The sequence below is a fragment of the Pteronotus mesoamericanus genome, unplaced genomic scaffold (assembly GCF_021234165.1).
Source record: "Pteronotus mesoamericanus isolate MK-2021 breed Mesoamerican mustached bat unplaced genomic scaffold, CSHL_Meso_final contig_74, whole genome shotgun sequence".
Lineage (NCBI taxonomy): Eukaryota > Metazoa > Chordata > Mammalia > Chiroptera > Mormoopidae > Pteronotus > Pteronotus mesoamericanus.
This window is the reverse complement of record NW_026555247.1, coordinates 17,703,736-17,722,708: the sequence shown is the minus strand read 5'-3', so window position 1 is coordinate 17,722,708 and position 18,973 is coordinate 17,703,736. Positions and strand designations below refer to the sequence as shown.

The window sequence follows — 18,973 nt, the reverse complement described above, 5'->3', positions numbered from 1 at the left end:
AGGCAGGAGCTGGAGGCTGGGTAAGCAAATCCCAACCAGTCACTTCACAGAAAGGAAAGCAGATTCCAATGTGCCAGGCCCCCTCTCAGTCGGTTAGTCTGCAACTAAGTCTCCAGACTCTACCACCTTTTCATTTACACACACACACACACACACACACACACACACGCGCGCGCGCGTGCGTGCATGCGTGTATATATACACATCTCAAAGGAAGACACACATTAATATGTTAACATACACAGTTCAATTCATAATGAAAATGTTAGATTAGACACAGATTCATCCAGGAAATTCCTACAGTACAGAGAAAGGCAAATCATGGGGTTATGCGCCATATGAAAAATTTTGACAGGCTCTGCTGAAAATCCATCTTTGCTCTTCCAAACTGCTCATTCAGGGGAAGTAAAGAAACAATTAAACTCTATTCTGTGGTATGTGTCCTCCCAAAGCCTTTGTTTTAGATCTAGCTTATGATTCTTTAAAGGCAAACAAGCTTCTGAAAGGAATCACAGTTCTTGTCGGGACCCTCCTAGCGTCCCCTCTCTCTGGAGGGCAGTACGGATGCCAGTGTCCAGAATGGAAGAGTGTGACTGTCGATGGTCCCAGGGAGTTGCCCACATGAAGGTGGCCATGACATGTGGAAACCTAACTTTAACTGAGAAAATGGACACCCGTTTTTGCCACTCCAAAGAAAAACTCATTTTCAAAAAGCCTTCTGAAATGAGATAAAATGGGATTCAGTTACTCTTACCAGGGTAAACTTTAAAAGAATACTGTAATCTGCAGTGATTTTCCAACTTTTCAAGTGAATGACTACAGCTAGTTAGTCCCGGCGTTTACATTTACCTTGGATCAAGGGTACGGTAGTGCTAAGCCCCGTTCTCCCCTCTTCCAAAGAACACAAAGACCCAAGTGAAGGAAGGTCAGGTAGAGGTGACAGTGCCTCAGCCTGAAGACACAACGAGACTTAGATCTTTCTAGACAAGGAAGCTGCGCAACAAGGCTTTTGTAGACTGAAACAATCTAGTGTTGATAAAGAATTCAGGGAAGCCATGAAGGCTGACGAAGTGCAGGCTGCCCTGGGTGGTCTGACCTTGGCTACCAACACCGCATTACACACTCCTGGTCCTAGTTCAAGCCTGGGGTTGGTGGAAGGGAGAGAAAAATAAAAGCAACACCATCTAGGTCAAATAAAGTCATCAAGTAATACACATCTGGGGACACACTTCCTGTTGCTTCCAATGATTGGAGTGTTCTAACTCGCGGGCTCCATGAGGTTCATCACCCAGCCCAACAAACAGGTTGAGGGGTCTCGAGAGCCCATTGTAAGTTGCAGGGCCAAGCTGAACATGAGAACAGAACATGCTGAATGTGAGCTCCACTGTTAATTCTTCCACAGGCTTTCTTGGAGTCCATGTGAGGCCCAGTGGGAAATAGAGGAAGCTCTGCCTGGAGTAGTAAAGCATAATCGGCAAAGTAGAGATTCTTTGGAGGCATGGGACAGTGGCCCTGGGCAGAGCAGATGAAAGGCCTGGCCAATCCTGGGCCTTGGATGCTCCTGGGAAAAGAGGAATGCCTTTTACCCAGGGGGCAAAAGAGGAAAAGAGAGGAAAAAAAAGAGGGCCAGGGAACGCCTATCAGCCTGCAGAAGTAGATGCTGCTGCCTCTCTGGCAGCATCTTCTCCGGACACATGTATGGGATATTCACAAGGGAGAATAAACTGGACACTTAGGTCAACAACAAATTCCGAGATTGCTCTTATCTATTTGGGGAAATCTGGGGATGGTAGAAAAAGTGTTTCGGGCTTCTGCTTCCACTAGTGCAGTCACTTTTGTGTGATTTAATGCTGGTTTCCAAGGGTTGGGTGGGTCCTTCCCTCAAGCCCACTGAGTCTTTTTGGTTATGGGAGGAACAGCTGCCAGGATGATGACTACTGAGTCTTACACTTGGCTTTCAGTGTTCCTTGTGATAACAGGAGCACCAACTCCAACTTCAGAATTAAGTGACTACACTTGGCGGTAGGTGGTAAGAGAATAGGGGGCAGGGGTAAAAAGGGTCTGTCTTTACAAAATTGCTTGTTACAAGGGGCTCTTTTTAAATTAGAGGGATCTTTCAGTGGATAGGTTTTCCTTGATAGGTACAAAAGAGGAGCCAATCTTTTTCAGCACAATATTGAGAAGCAAATACTCTCAAAATGAGGCTGAACATGCAATGGCCTCTGCCATGCAGGAAGTGTTCTATGTTGATGTTCTCATCTCTTCGTGGCACAGAGAATATACAGCCCATCTCCCCTGGATGTGTTGTCCACTGATCGGTCTGATCAAAAACACCCTGGGTTGTTAGGGTGATTTCTATATGCAAGACATAACAGGTGCTAGTGAGATAGGGCCCTCTGAAAGGAGAGACACAATTACTTGTAATCAAAAATTTAAAAATCCTAGATCGGTATATTAAAACACCCACAAGGTTCTGATGGAAATTTTGCAGCAAGTGCTTTGGTGTCAAATGAAAAAGATATCTTCTAGAATTTGATTCTCCTCCAGGTCTTCGGGGGTCCTGCCTGCCCCCATCTTGTTCCGGGTCGATTTTAGAGAACTGAGTTGGCAAGTTCTGTGTTTCCAGGACCCAGCTTCTCTGCAGGGATGGGGCTGGGGTTTAGAAGCAGACTTTGGGCTCAGTGACTGAACCAAATCCAACAGAGATGTCTCATACCTGTAACACACACAACCCAGAGAGAAAATGATCAGACCAGCACAACATTAGAATCCAAGGAACCGATAGAGATGGGCTCCCCAGGGGAAGGATCGAATCACAGATCACATCACATGCAAGAGGGCCTGCGAGAGAAGGTGGCGTTAGAGGAGGTTACACCAGAAGGCCCCTCTGTCAGTCTGTAAGCTCCTCTCCTCTGCTGGCTTCTAACATTCTTCTTTTCCATCTTTAAAAATTTGTATTAAATTTATTGCAAGAGCACTGGTTAATAACATTATATCAATTTCAGGTATACAACTGTATAATACGACATTATGTGCTCACCACCGGAAGTCTAGTCTCCTGTCACTATGTATTTGGCCCCCTTTACCCTCTTGACTCTCTCCCCACCCCTCTTTCCCCCTGGGAACCACCATTCTGTTATCTGTATCTATGAGTTTGTCTTTTTGCTTTGTTCATTAGTTGCTTTTTGTTTTATACCCCGCATGAGTGAACCATATGGTTCCTGTCCTTTTCCTTCTGGCTTATTTCACTTAGTATAATACTCTCAATTTCTGTCCGCGTTGTTACAAATGGAAATATTTCATCTTAGTTAAGGCTGAGTAGTGTTTCACTGTATATATGCACCATACCTTCTTTATGCAATCATATGTCAAAGAACACTTGGGTTATTTATAACATTGTGGCTATTATAAATAATGCTGCAATGAATACAGGGGTACACATATCTTCACGAATAAGTGTTTTCAAATTTTCCAGGTAGATACGCAGAAGAGGGCTTGCTGTTTTTAATTTTTTGAGGAACCACCATACTGTGTTCCATGGTAGCTGTACCAGTTTACAATCCCACCAGTAGAGCACAAGTGTTCCCTTTCCTCCACGTCCTTTCCAACACTTGTTATTTCTTGTCTTATTGTTAATAGCCATTCAAAGAGATGAAAGGTGGTGTCTCATTGTGGTTTTTATTTGCACTTCCCTTTTAGCTAGTGATGTTGAGCACTTTTTTCATGTATCTGTTCGCCATCTGTACGCTTCCTTGGAAAATTGTCTGTTCAGATCCACTGCACATTTTTTAACTGGATTGTTTCCTGATGTTGTTGAGCTGTATGAGTTCTTTGTATATTTTGGATATTAGCCCCTCATTGGATGTACTCTTTGCAAATATCTTCTCCTGTTATGTTGGCTGCCTCTTTGTTTTGTTGGTTTCTTTTGCTATGTAGAACATTTTTAGTTTAGTTTAGTCCCACTCATTTATTTTTGCTTTTAATTCCCTTGCCTTTAGGGCTTGGATAACTATTCTTCATCCTACTAGATATCAACTGAAGTATCACTACTTCAGAAAGGCCTTCCTTAACCTCATTATCTAAAATAGATTGCCCCAATTAATTTTCTTCTCATAATAATCTGCCCCTTTACTTCACAGCATTTATCACAATCTGTAATTACTTATTTATATGGGTTTATTTGTTTAATATCTTCCTCCTTCGTTACACTCGAAGCAATGAGAGCAGGAGCCACTGTATCCTTGATGTCAAGTACTCAGTAAAGAATGAATGACTACCTTGTCACAACTGTTTTCTTAGAAATTTTTAAATTGTTCAGATATAAGAATGATTTCCTTATACAAACTGAAATGCATAAAATTATATAAAGAGAAATGAAAGTCCTCTATACAGTCTATCTTTCAACCAAATGTGAACCCTATCACCCTTCCCAGAGATCACTGAAAACAGTTTAGTATATGACATCTGTCCAGAAGGTATCCAGCCATGTAATATGAAAACAGACACTTATTGAAGAAAGACACAAGATACAAAAAACAATGTACATAGGACAATGATGCCTCAGTCCCCTTCAAAGCAGGCACCTCGGAACCTCACACAGTTTTTCCAGTCACCATCAGCTGTCCCATCATATTTTGCTGAATCTCACTGACTTCTGAAATCTATTCCCTTTCAAAGGTGATTTTAGTTTTAGGAAAAGCCAGAAGTCTCAGGGCACCAAATCTGGGCTGTGCGGGGAAGTGGCAGGGGCTGAGTCACCTGGAAGATCTGATATTTAACCAAAAAAACTCTGCATGAGATGCGTGTGATGCATGAGTGGGCACGTTGTCGTGATGAAGCTGCCAATCACCATTTGCCCATGGCTGCAGCCTTCTGAATCATCTGTATTGCTTCCACAGAGGAATGTTCAAGCTTAAACACAAAATTTGATGCAGATTCATTGCACTACTCACTTAGTCTTTTTGAATGCAACGGCCACACAGTACATATGTTCACTCAATGGCATCTACCACTCCCACTGACTAGTACAGCGAAGTTATCATTGTTCACACATGTGCATTCCAGTCCACTCTCCTTGGCTGCCAGGTTACATCGATGTCACGCAAACCGTTCTTGTTATATTAACAATGGCTGGACTTTTTCCGGACAGACCTTGTATATGCTTCCAAATCATTTTTTTTGTATAATTAAATGCGTGCATGTGCAATACAAATATACACACATGTATTTAAAAACTTAAATTGAGCAATGCTTATGTACTGATCTATGATCTGCTTTTTTCACTTAACAGATTGTTTTGGAGATTGTCCCACAATAGTGCATATAGATCTACCTAATTCCTGTAAACTGCAGCAGGGTTCTGTTTTATGGATGTGCCATTGCTCTAATTTAAAAGAATTCCCATAGCTTTTATTATCTTACCCTAGCTAAATTTTGTATTTAGCATTACTGTTCTGCTATCTTAAGGGGAAAAAAAAATCAGTATTTGGTAATTAGTGTTGATTTAAGGACAATTTGCTTGAAAACATTTCCTTTATAGTTTGCTTTTCTTGAACTCCCTTTCTACTACAATCACACAGATAATGTCAACATAACTTGCTTCAATGAACAGAAATAAAACGGGAAGACACAGTGAAGGTTTTACGAAATCTCAGATAAAATAGCTTAATTAGGTTAGCCTTTACCATGCCATAAACTAGCCAGGTTCACAAAGATCTAGTATCTATCTTCCTTTCCGAGATACTGACTTCAGATATGCATCAGTGATCCCCCGGGGGATAAGAACTTTTTTCTTATGTTCATGCCAACCATTCCCCATAACCTATGAGTAAGGTGTGGAGAGCTCAGACATCATTCTGGCACAGAGACTGTAGAAGTTAAGAGGTCCTATAAATTCTCTCTCACCTCTTAATGTTATTAGTTCTGTAGAGCCAGTTAAACTATAACTCCGTTGGCTGAAAAGTTTGACTCCTATCTCTATGCCAATTTTGTGGTTCTAACCTCCAGATCTATGAAGTCAGTATCATCTATTATGCTGGCGCTTTAAGAAGTGGATCCAGTTGATGAAGCTGTTACATTGATAAATCATTAGCATTTAAACAAAGCTGTAACTAGATACTTTCGGATGAGCTACATTCATTTGTATGCATATTTTCAATAGATGACCATCCTATTTTATCTATTTTAAATGGCGTGGCTTTTCAGACATCAGTGAGAAACAGGTAGTAACAAAGTGAGTAACTATGGAAGATTTTGGAGCGTTCATTTCTGAAGACTGAATGATTATTCAAGGAGAATATCTTAGTCATACTTATAGTACTAACCATAACTCTACTATGGTTATTTCTGGTTATAGTTCCAAATTAATACTCTTGCTCTGGCTGGGTGGCTCAGTTGGTTAGAGCAACATCTCATACTCGAAAATGTTGTGGATACAATCCCCAGTCAGGGCACACACCTAGGTTGTGGGTTTGATCCCCAGCTGGGGCACATACATGAGGCAATGGACTGATGTTTCTCTCTCTGTCTCTCTCCCTAAAATCAATAAACCCCCCCCCACATATTCTTGGGTGAGGATTAAAAATAATCAGTTGTTTATTCCATTTGATGTGAGCATTATATATTACGCTGTACTCCATATAGTAGTACATGCATTGGGTTACCTTAAAAAGTTGTGAATTCTGATGCAAAATAAACCACAATGACAATGGCTGGTAAACCACCTGTCAGAATGGTTATCGTTAGTAAATCCATAAATAGCGAATGTTGGTGAGGACGTGGAGAAAAGGGAACCCTAGTGCACTATTGGCAGGAATGAAGATTGGTACAACCATTATGGAAAACACTATGGAGTTTCCTTAAAATTTAAAAATGAACCTGCTTTACGACCCAGTGTTTCCACTTCTGGGGATTTATCTGAAGAGATGCAAAACACTAATTTGAAAGAATATATGCCCCCTTTGTTCATTGCGGCATTATTTAAAGTAGCCAAGCTATGAAAGAAACTCAAGTGCCCATCAACAGGAAAGTGGATAAAATAGCTGTGGTAAATATACAATGAAATATTACTCAGTCATTAAAAGGAATGAAATCTTACCATTTTTGACAGCCTGTATATACCTACAGGGTATTATGCTCACTGAACTGTCAGTCAGAGAAAGACAAATATAATATGATTTCACTTATAGGTGGAATGTAAAGAACAAAATACACAAACAAAATTGAAACAGACTCACAGATACAAAGAGAGACCTGGGGATTGCCGGAGGGGTGGGAGGCTTGGGGCACGGGGTGAAGGAGGCGAAAGGACTGACAAGTACAGGTTAGTGCTTATCACATTGCCACGGGGAAGTAAGTGAAGGATAGGGTATATAGTCAGTAACTATGCATGGTGCCACTTGGGGTACTGGAAATACCAGGGGGAACACTATGCTAAGTGTATTATTTTTCTAACCACTAAGCTATACACCTGAAACCAACACATAATAATAAAAATAGATTAAAAAAAGAATGCATCTATGACATTATAAAATAATTGTGAATTCTGAAATACATTTGGCTCCAAGAGCGCTGGATGACAGACTGTGGACCTCTGCCATGTTCTCTCTTGGCTATCAGTCCTGAGCTAAGTCTTCATATAAAGAATGTTACCATGAACAGAAACAGACTTGTGAAAGTTACCCAATCTTCTTCAATGATACCCACCATTCAAGGTTAATGAGCTATCTACTCTTAGCTTTTTATTGTTGTTGTTTGGAAATTTGGATAAAAGACTACCACTATGCAAGCAATGTACATGATTTCAGAGATTCTGATGTAGAAAGCAAGTCTGGACAAATCTGATAATTTGTACAACTGTAAAAATAAAATTACTGAAAAATAATTTCTTTTCTTTCTGTCACTGCAGCAGGAGCTACACACATATTAAAAAAATTACCACCTCTCCTCCCTATGTCTGCACTTTAAGTATGGGCGACCTTAAGATAGCTTAATTATTTTCTAGCATCTTAATCATTTTATGAAATCATGATGTTAGATAATGGCCATTTAATATAAAATGTTCTCTTTTCTATGGAATTGTGACTTCCTACTAATTATGAATTAAAGCCTAATTTAGTATGGCTGGAAGCCAAAACGAGAAATGAAATTTATAGATCCCGATGTTGGTTATACTGAGAGAAAAGCTCTGTTAGACAGCCTGGAGTCGAAGAGCGTTACCTGAGAGGCTCCGGCAGTAACAGCAGCGTGCTGCCTGCTGGAGCACATGCTGCGGGACCCCAAGCCCAGAGGAAGAAGTGCTTGCCTTGTAAATTACACCAGGCCCCTGTGATGCTAGGTTACCCTGTTTATTAGCATGCACTTTAGAAAGTTCAGGGCACGTACAGATAAGCATTCATTCCATTTTAGGCTACACATTATTGAAAACACATTCTATAACATAAATAATTCATCAGTGCGTTGTTTGAAATTTAAGATTATAAAACTGAACAGCAGTGTTCTGTTTTATGACTGTTTGTACTTTCAAAGAGAAAGACAATATGGATAGATGGACTTGGTAACCTTTATATGAACCTATTAGGGAGAACAACCCATCAGAAAAGAAACAGCCCTGCCCCCTCCGCACCCACCCACACACACTTTCTCTGTGCCTGTGGCAACGCTGCTATCCTTAGGCTTACGTAAGGCCCGGGGTGTAGGAGGGCGGAAGGAGCTGCGCATCAGGAGTCCTGCCTGCTCCCAGTGCCCCAGTTGAAGCTGAGAGACTAGAACTGATTGCAAGCAAGCTGAAGCAGGAGTTCTTTGGAAAGAGAGACCTCATATTATTCCAATTTAATGTAATAATTACCTCTCCGTCCTCTTGTCACAAAAAAGGTGATACAGGTTGGCAGAGGGCAAAATCGTGAAACAATAGAAATTAGTGGATATACAGTTAAAGGGCTCACCTGCGTTGTTGGTACGTATAGGTGGTTCCCAGAAGCGCCATTACTTAAGTGGTTTGTTAGGATTGGGAACTTGAGACTGTTTCCCTAATTTTTAATATGGCTGCATGGTGAAGCTTATTTGGGTTAACATATGAACCCCAACTGGCCATCATCTATGAAAATTTGAGATGGGAGAACATCCAGCCTTTTAGGATGACTCAGGGCAACAACACACAGTGTGTATCCTGAAAAAGGCAACCACCCAACTTCCCTATTAAATGCAAAACGGGACACTCCTGGGGAAGCAGCAAATATGCTGTAAATGTGAACCATGTCAATTGGCATTAGGGTAACCAGGATATTTTCCTGCTGAATGTGCCTCTGCTGCAGGTGATGATAAAAGATACAATCAGAGTGCACCTAATGTTCTCCCAGGTTACTTTGTTACTGGGGACTGGGGTGCGTGAATAAGAAACAATGCAGGGAACTATATCTGATTTACTGTTCTGACTTCCTTCAATGGGCTTTATTGATTCTAGGAAAATTAGAACAATTCTGAAGAAAGGGAGGAAGAAAGGGAGTCAAGAGAAGAGAAAACTAGCATAGCCAAATAATGTGGAAACATTTTGGTTGTTGTAAACACATGGAATGGAAAAAGTAGAAATTGATGGGGAAAAAAATCCGAGTTTTAGCAGAGCACTACCAAGACTGCGAGATCCTGTGGGTCTGTCCCAGTGCTCTGGCCGTGAAAGGACCCAGATCACCTATCTATCCCAGTTTGGAAGAACTGAGAAAACTGGATGACAAGAAAAAGTCCCATGAATTTGATATTGAAATATAAGAGGTGTCAGTGAAAAAGACGGAATCTGAGGAAGATGGATGGGAGGACAAGGCAGGACCTCTGGGCTCACTGGAGTTGGCCCTGGGCCAGCACAGTAATTGAACCTGACATCCCTTGTTTGGGTCAAAATGAATGATAAATGGAGGGAATAAGGTAAAAATAAATAAGTGGGTTATGCTAAGGTGAAAATCCAACATTATTCTGATGTCTGAAGAGAGGCTCCCAACAGGAGAAATATTCTTTCCTAGCTCTAACGCCAGATGCAATCTGGCTCGCCAGAGTCGCCTCTGCTTCTGGACGGACAAAGCAGAACAGAGCCAGCAAATCGGAGTGCACCCGCCAGCAAACGCTTCTGCCTTGCCTAACTCAGAACCAGGCAGAGTCCGTGTAATCATTCTTTTCTCTACAACCAAATTTGATCTGATGGCAAGATTTAACTTTAATACATATTTTTTTTCCTCTGAAAGAGATGTAGGAGTCATGTTTGGGAAAATGCCATACATTTTATAGCAGTGATTTGTGCTTCAGATTAAATTTGTATATAGATCTAATAAAGAAAAAAAAAGGAAAGAAGTTTTATCAGAAACACAATCACACTGTAGCATTTCTAAGGTAACTTAGGAGAAAAACACGTACATTTTCATTCCAACAATCAATCTTGCTAACAGGCCAATTTAGGCAATTTTATTTAGCAGCACTAATTTCCACCTACCTTTTTAAAATTTATTCATGGAATGGTTAATACAAAGAAGAGTTTTTGCTTTTTAAAGTTCCAACTAGTTTACAATTTAGAAAAAAAAATTAGTCTGAAGAAAAGTATAGAACAAGCAAAAGAAAAGATTGGAGGAAAGTATACTAAATACTAACATATTAATAGTGGTATATATAGTGTATACAGTATATACAGTGGATGGTAAAATTACAGGAAATTTAAATGTTTCTTTAAATATGTACAAGATCATTGCAATTGTCCCAAATAAGCACAAGTACTTAAGTGATTGCTGCTTAATCACTGGTATCAGTTTTTTAAAACTCATTAGAAAACAGATTCTTGAAAGGATCCCCCCTAACCCCTATGCACAGTCCTCTAAAAAGGATTATGGTTGTTTTTATCAGGGGGTAGAAGCTGGGTGCCCATCTCATAGCTAATTAATCTTATTCAGCAGTTTAAACCTGACTTTGGGACCATAGGCTGAAGGTAGTTGCAAGAAAGTAAATTTGAAATAGTTCATTATAGGTCTGACTGGTGTGGCTCAGTTGGTTGGGCATCATCTCGCAAAGAGAAAAGTTGCCGGTTCAATGCTTTTGTCTCTTGCATCAGTGTTTCTCTCCATCTCTTCCTTCCCCCACCTTCCCCTTAAAAAAGTAAATAAATACTTTTAAAAAATAAAATGAAATAGTTCATTTTAGGCCACCCAATATTTCATAATTTCTGTGAAGAGTACATGAGCATAGTTCTTAGAAGTTAATGTTAAATAGTTTATAGTATTAAATCATAATTCTAATTCTGTGGCATCTTTGATCTTAAACCTCTGATATGAAAAACTTCCATATGTAAGCTTTTCATTTAATTAAAAATTCATTTTACTAAAATATCTAATGTCTATAATAAATTCTGATTTATTTTCCTCAAGTTTGCTATTAACCTATGCCAGACTTTTCCTTACTCACAACTTTCTTTATCACAACATTTTATTCTCTCTTTCAAATAGTTGAGTGAAGGAGAAGTTTTAACTTTTTCTTTTTGTTTTTTGCCAGCAATGACTAGTTAAAAAAGAACTTGGCCCTAATCTAATTGTTTTTTATACCCAAACACTTGAGAATATCTTGTGTTTCAATAAGGAAATTAATGATAACCTGTACTAATAAAATAGTACCAGTACCCAATGTTACCAGGGAAGTATATTTCCTTTTTAGAGCCTTCAGGCCATGCTCACCCATATGGAAATCTGTAACAACTGAAAAGAGTTATTTTTCCTCCCTTAAGTAAAAGCTTTTGTTTTCTGTCTCTGTTTGGAGATTGTATAAATTTTACTTTTTCCAATCTAAAATGAACGTGACACAGGGATTTACCCTTTATGCAACAACAGGAGCAGAGAGAGGACAAAAAAACTATGAAGTCTGCAGGGCATGAAATTAAAATTGTCACATTGACACAAGACTCCAGTGAAGTCATGACAAAAACGCCACAATCCCAGCATGAAACCTTCCGGTTTGAATAGAATGCCATGTGACCTACAGTTTGTGCATTAGTATAAACATTTTGCTGTTCACACAAATACTTATATCCAAAGGGAGGAGATACAAGAACTGGGGCAAGCTTCCGAGAAGCATCACTTACCGAAGGGGACAGTTCTGAAAAAGCTACTGAGCTGCGGCGGCACGGACCAGCAGCGGCGGGCGACGGCGACGGCAAGGGCGGCTGAGGGCGGCTCCCCGTGAGCATCGCAGCACAATCCGCTCCCGCCGTCCAGAGAGGTCCTGGTTCCCAGGGGCTTCGGGTCGGTTCTCATGTTAGTGCTGCCACTAACCAGCTTCTTCCCTCGTAAATCAATGGTTTCTGTTACAGTTGTGATCCACCCAAGATGAAGCAACACCTCAGCTTTCCCCAGAATCTGGTTCTTCCATCCCAGTCCATTTCTTTCCAGCCAAAGCCCAAAAGATAGGAGTTGGGCGTGGGGTGTATCAGCTGGCACACAGAGAAGTTTTATTTTAGAAGCGGCTCATTTCTCGACAGCGGCTGAGGTGGTGAGGACAGCAGATGTGGATGGAGCGAAGGCACAGTGACTGAGGACTCTCCTCGGAGCGGGCTGACACAGTACATACCTCCAACTACCCACGCAGGAGGGGCACCCCTTCCTCACAGAGAGCATTTAGAAGCATCCTGATGAAAGTCCACGCAGAATGCCATTTGTGGTAAATAGTCCATTCCTCACCTGGTAGGGCAGGTGTCCCAAGGCGAGGTACTTCCAGCCTTCATCAAGTTATTGGGTGGGTCAAAAGATTTGTTCAGTTTTAAAGTAAAGATAAAAGACACATTTTCACTTTCATCACTATTTTATTGAGCAGCATATTCGCTATTTTGTTCCGCTACCTTCTGCCCCCTTTCAGGCAACTACTTAATTCCGTTTTTGCAAACTTTTTATCTTTTTGAGCAAAGAACTGTTCCAGGTGCCTTTTGCAGTCTTCCAGGGAGTTGAAATTTTTTCAATTAAGAGAACTTTTTAAAGACTGAAATAAATGGAACTGCGAAGGCGCAATGCCTGGTGAATAGGGTGGATGAATCAGAACTTCCTAGCCAAGCTGTAATCAAAGAATTTCTGGTCATCAAAGAAACATGTGGTCTTCTGTTATCCTGATAGAAGATTATGTGTTTTCTGTTAACTAATTCAGGAGGCTTTTCATAGAGTACTGCTTTCAGTTGGTTTAATTGGGAGAAGTACTTGTTGTAATTAATTGTTTGTTCTTCTGGGGGAGATCATAATAGAGGACTTCCTTCCAATCCCACCACATATACAACATTACAAAGGCAACATAAAGGCCTGCCTTTGGTGTGGTTGGTGGTGGTTCATTCCGCTTGCCCCATGATCTCTTCCATTCTACATTATTGTAAAGTATCCACTTTTCATTGCCAACACAATTTTTGTTACATTTAAGTAGAGAATCACATGCAGGAACACCGTCAAGAAGGTTTTTTTTTCCACGTATGTAAAACCCAAACATCAAAGCAATTAACATAACCGAGCTGGTGCAAATGATTTTCAACACTTGACTTGGATATTTTGAGTATGTTGTCTATCTCCTGCCTGGTATAACACTGATTGTTCTCAATTAATGTCTCTATTTTTGATTGCTATCAATTTCAATTCATCCACCCGACCATGGAGCATTGTCTGGTGAGAAATCCCCAGCACAAAACTTTGCAAACCACTTTTGACACCTTTGATCACAGCATTTTCTCCACACACTGTACAAATCTTTTTTGCATCTTAGTTGTGCTTTTACTTTTCTTGAAATAACACATCATAATATGCCAAAAATGTCACTTATTTTCTTCCATCTTCAACATTTAAATGGCTACACAATAATTCACCAATTTTGATACTTTTTTAAAAAAATGCAGTTATTACAGCTGTCACAATACAATCTAACAAAACTGTTTCAAATGGAGTTAAAGAAAACTAAAGTGCTACTGGGGCCATCTTACCAAAAAATAAATAAGTAAGTAAAAGAACCTTTTGGTCAACTCAATGTATCAAGTGCCAACGGGTACATGACTGTGGTGACTTCTGCTGGGCAGGCTTCTTCCAGGACACACGGAAGAGACAGCCCTCGATAAGAAAGAGCTTAATACCCCTTCCCTCAGCATGGACTGGCATGGTGCTCAGCTCTGGCTTCCATCCTGGCTCTTAAAAGTGCCTCAGCAGGGTTACTCAGGGCCCCATACAGAAAACCCCCAAGCTGTGGCTCCTGGCATCCTTTTATTTATTTAATGCACAACATTCAAAACAGAACCCCACTGGTTAAGCATGTCTTTTATCCTATCTTTCTTATATAGTTATTATTTAATAAGAACATTTAGTCCACAATATTTTTAAATGTCAAAGGGTTGAAAGGATGAATTCTTTACATATGTTAAGAAATATAACTATACACGTGGCTTTGATAAGACATGCAATTGTGTACAAGGTTTGTCTCCTTTCTACCTGCTGTCCTGGTACTGGGTTGAGCCTAAGTCCCGTGACAGGGAAGCTTGAAGCCAGGTCCATTTTAATACAAATCCCAGCTCCTCAGAATCTCCCAGCTCTCCCAAAGGAAGAAACAGCCTCTCATGTCTAACAGTAACCACTCTCCCCTGGCCTGCCAAGCAATAAGATGATGAGCTTTTGGTCTCAGCAAGTCTTACTGAGACTTACTGCACCCATGACAGAAAGAAAATCAATGAAAGCCTTGATAAGCAAACAGGTAAGGCTTTGGCCAGTTACTCTTGAGCTTCAAGACCAAGTTGGAATCTTTCTTTCATGGATAATGTTAGACTTTGTACACCAAGTGGCTCATATTCTCTAAAAAGGTATAGCAAAGATGTTTTTGTGAGAATATGGATCCAGAAGTCTCAAGGCTAATAAAAATACAGATGTGCATGCATTTTGTTTTATTATTTTTAAAGAACTATCATATATGTGTCTTCATTTTTGTGATTAAACTCATAAAAAGTTACAGATAATACAAAATGGTAAAATAAATTCAAACAAGAGATAAAGAAGACTGAAAGCAAAAAAGGACTGTAATATCTTTTTTGTTGAGGGGTGTATCTCATTAATATGACAAGAAAATTGCTTATGGAAAAATATAAAAGTGTTAAATACAGGGTCTGATAAAAGTAATGCCTGCTTGAGTGTGGTTGGTAGGGTAATAATATGGGTGTAATAATTTATAGTTTTAATTTGAACATTTCACCTAAAAAATCATGTGGTGTGCTTGAGTGTGATAATGTTATATTACAGAATTACATGCCTATGATCTTGTAATAAAAGATTTTGTAATAAAACAGGGGTGCTATTTGTGCTGGTCCCTGTATATTAGAGGTGGTATATACATAGACACGCACGCATATTCAAATAGAGAAACAGTATACAAGAATGTGTGGCTGAGCTGAAGACACATTAGTCAATGGCCATTTACTACCCTTTATTCTATGTCTTCTCCATGGTAAGTATTCTTACTGCCGAAGTCTTTGATTTCCACTCTTGGTACTATCATTCATGATCTTGACCATTTTTTCCCCAAGGTAAAGCATGAAGCCTACAACAGTAACCTTTTTCAACATGGCTAATGGCCTTAATTTGGACTGCAGGATGCTCTCTTTTCTCTGTCTTTTTCCTGGGGTCCTCCAGAGGGTAAGAGCTAAAGTTTTCTAGACACAATTTCATTTAAACATTAAAAAAGTAAAAATACTTCAGTAAACACATGTTCACAGAGCCTAATCTCAGGAAACGTAAATTGCACCCAGTCCTCTGTCAAGTGGGATGGCCACAGGTTCCCTCGGAGCTGCTCTGTGCCTTGCTGTGAGTGATGCGGTGCCAAGTTTGCTTATGTACCTGAGGTTTCTAAACTACTGGCCAGCATGAAACCCCAAAGATCTTGAAGAGAAATATAAACCATGTTATTGTGAAACCAAATATTTAATTATTTTTGACAATGTTCATTCTTTTCATTATATTATTCCTCAAATGTATAAATGTGCAATCAGGAGATAGATGTGTACATTTTGTTTTATCTCTAAACAAAGGGTAAGGGTCAGACAGATAGGATGGAACACTGAAAAACTGAGGGTCTATGTGGTCAAGGCACTTTGTTAAGGTTTCGCTGCTAGTAAGCGGTAGAGGCAGGTACTGATGAATCCAGGTGTTTGGACTTGAATTCTAATGCCCTCTCCTCTAAGCCATGCTGCCTGTCTGCCTTGCAAGGATTTTACCTCGAAAAACCAAAGCAACAGACAAGCCACAGGCCAAAGCAGAGGTTTAGAAGAGGCTCTGATATGGCGGAACATCTTATTGCTTGTTAAGAAATTCAGAAATGACAACTACTACTTAACTTTATACCAGGTCTTGCTCAGTACTTATGCATACTATCTTGCATAATCATAATGATGAGCCTATAAGGGAGATATTATTATCCCCACTTTTTAGATTAAATTAAATGTTTTGTTTGAAATCACATAGCAAGCGTTCAAACTTTGGCCTATAAACCTAGTGTTATAATTATTACATCTGGGCTCTTAACTGCTCTAAAATTGTCTCTTTGAGCTTTACTTTCTGAACATTCTGAGGATTACATTAGGTAATGTATATGAAAGAGTTTTTATAAAAGCATTAAGTGTCTAAAACTGTAAATGACACTCAACAGTGTTTCTTTTAGGTTTCCCTCTGAAGTTAAGGGAACTTAAAGAACTTGGGCCAAATGAACAACTCTGAAACATCAGTTCATGAGGCTAAAAACTGTGAAATAATAGCAGGAACTGGCAATACTGAACAAATGTCACTAATCACAGCATTTTTCAGAGTTCAGTACCCTGGGGATGACACACCAAGGAAATATAATCCTCACCTATTGCTGGCTCAACAAAGAAATAACATATTTATGTCATATGTTCCAAGGGTAACCTTAGGGTTTTTCCAACTACTTGGAACTTCAGAGTATAAAATTTTGAAATGGGTTTATGTTCTACAAATGTGAGTCCTTGTTTTCTTTTAAAATATTGTTTTAAAAATTATGTTGGTAGTATATCATTGTTGTAGAACATTTGGAAAATACAGAAAAGTGTGAACAATAAAATAGCTCTTATAATCCCTTCACCTACAACTTAGAAAGATTTCCTAAAACCAAGGACTAGAATTCTAAGTGACTAGTAAATATAAGCTGTTGTACATTTTCCCAGTACAGTTATGTTCCTCCTCAGTAAGAATGTTTTGACAAACTTCCTTAGGCTGAATTCATTTCTTGGAATTATGCTATGTCTCTATTATTTCTACCTATCCCATTTGTTTCTGTTTTCTTAACTTACACACTCTATAAATAGTGTGTGCAAGAGAAATGGATGATTATATTAATGGCTTTTAACAGTGGGAATTATAATAACAGCCCAACATCATGGCTTAATTAAAAGCAACATCTTTTAATCAAACACACAAGAATTTCAATGCATTCAACTGTTCTTGGTGGTAATGCATTGCTGGCAGGGAATTTCAAATTATTAACCCAACTTAAACAAAACACTTTTGACTGGCTGGGCTTTTCATCCTCCTGATTAAAGATGGAAGAGAGAGAGGCATATTTATAACTTTGTATTTTCTGTTAACGTATTTAACATATTCCTTTCTGAAGTTTTCAGATTATTCCTTTTAATTGTCATCATTTTATGTGCATCATTTCATTAGGCTTTGTTTCTACTCAAAATGGAGAAAGTATAGCAAATGCTATTTGTGTTTGTGTATATGTGTAGTGTGTAAACCATTACTCTGAGTCTAGCTAAAGCTAAAATGATAGTTCTGGGCCTAGTACCCAACATTTTAGGAAGTTGTTTGAGAAACCTAAGGGAAATTCTATTTAATATTTTGAAACTGAGTTTTTTATTTTAGTTTATTTTAATTTTTTTATTACTTAAAACATTTATTGTGTATTTTATTCCATTACAATTTATCCCACTTATACCCCCTCCCCCTGCAGTCACCACACTGTTGTCCATGTCCGTGAGTCCCTTCTCCTTTCTGCTTGATCCCTCCACCCCTAACTCCCCCCCCACCCCCTCATCCACACAGCTCCCATCCTGCTCTGTATCTATGAGTCAGTTGCCGCCCAAGTGTCCATCAGGAGATGAGTGGATAAAACAACTACGGGACATTTACACAATGGATTACCACCATAAAAAAGAAGAAAATTTTACCCTCTGTGACAGCATGGTTGGACCTGGAAGACACTCTGCTAAGTGAAATAAGCCAGTCAGAGAAAGACAAATACCATATGATTTCACTCATATGTGGAATCTAATGAATAAACTGAACTAATAAGAAACTTAATTTTAGTAGTAAGAAAAAAGCCTTACAATGATATGTAATTTGTATGAACATATGTTATAAATGGATATATCTGGACATGTCTGACACAATTCCTGGTACACAATAGGCAGTCAATGAACATGGTCAGTCTCATCATATATGACCATCACTCACGTACTCTACGATAAAGAGGTGGTGAGCTCTGCTATTGAAACCTACCAAATAAACCCAAGCAGCGCCCGTGGGCTCTAGTTTGAGGTTAGAGATGTCAGTTTAGCTTCCATCTCTCCACCTTTGGGGGAATAACACATTATCATTTCCTGTTAGGTACATGAGGGAATCTGATGGAGTACTGAAAATATTTGTGTAAATGTGTAGGTGAGATAAAGTCTAATTAGAAAGAATTGTCACTGTTAGGATTCTGGGCACAAGTGCAAGAAAGCACTGCAATATGGCTGTTGCGTGTGGCTGAAACCAGAACACCTAGCCTTCTCTGTAGAGAACAAATTCTAACTCTTGACTCTTACCCTAAACCAGACTTTTATAAGCTTAGTGTTGATATCTTAGAACAAAAGACAAGTTTCAGGCAGTAGGAAAGAATGAAAAAAACTCTGAAATTTGGGATTGAATGAGCAAAATTCAAGCCTTCTTTTCTG

The 18,973-nt window shown here is 39.4% G+C and overlaps 1 protein-coding gene across 1 annotated transcript in view; it reads right to left on the bottom strand.

Moving 5' to 3' along the window:
- Nucleotides 1-2,409: 2,409 nt before the first annotated feature.
- KIAA1328 (KIAA1328 ortholog) overlaps nucleotides 2,410-18,973 on the bottom strand; it is a 245,113-nt gene continuing 228,549 nt past the window's right edge. The window contains exon 11 of the mRNA XM_054583556.1: nucleotides 2,410-2,716. Coding sequence (XP_054439531.1) covers nucleotides 2,506-2,716 — 211 coding nt within the window. The 3' untranslated portion in view covers nucleotides 2,410-2,505. The remainder of the gene's footprint in view (nucleotides 2,717-18,973) is intronic.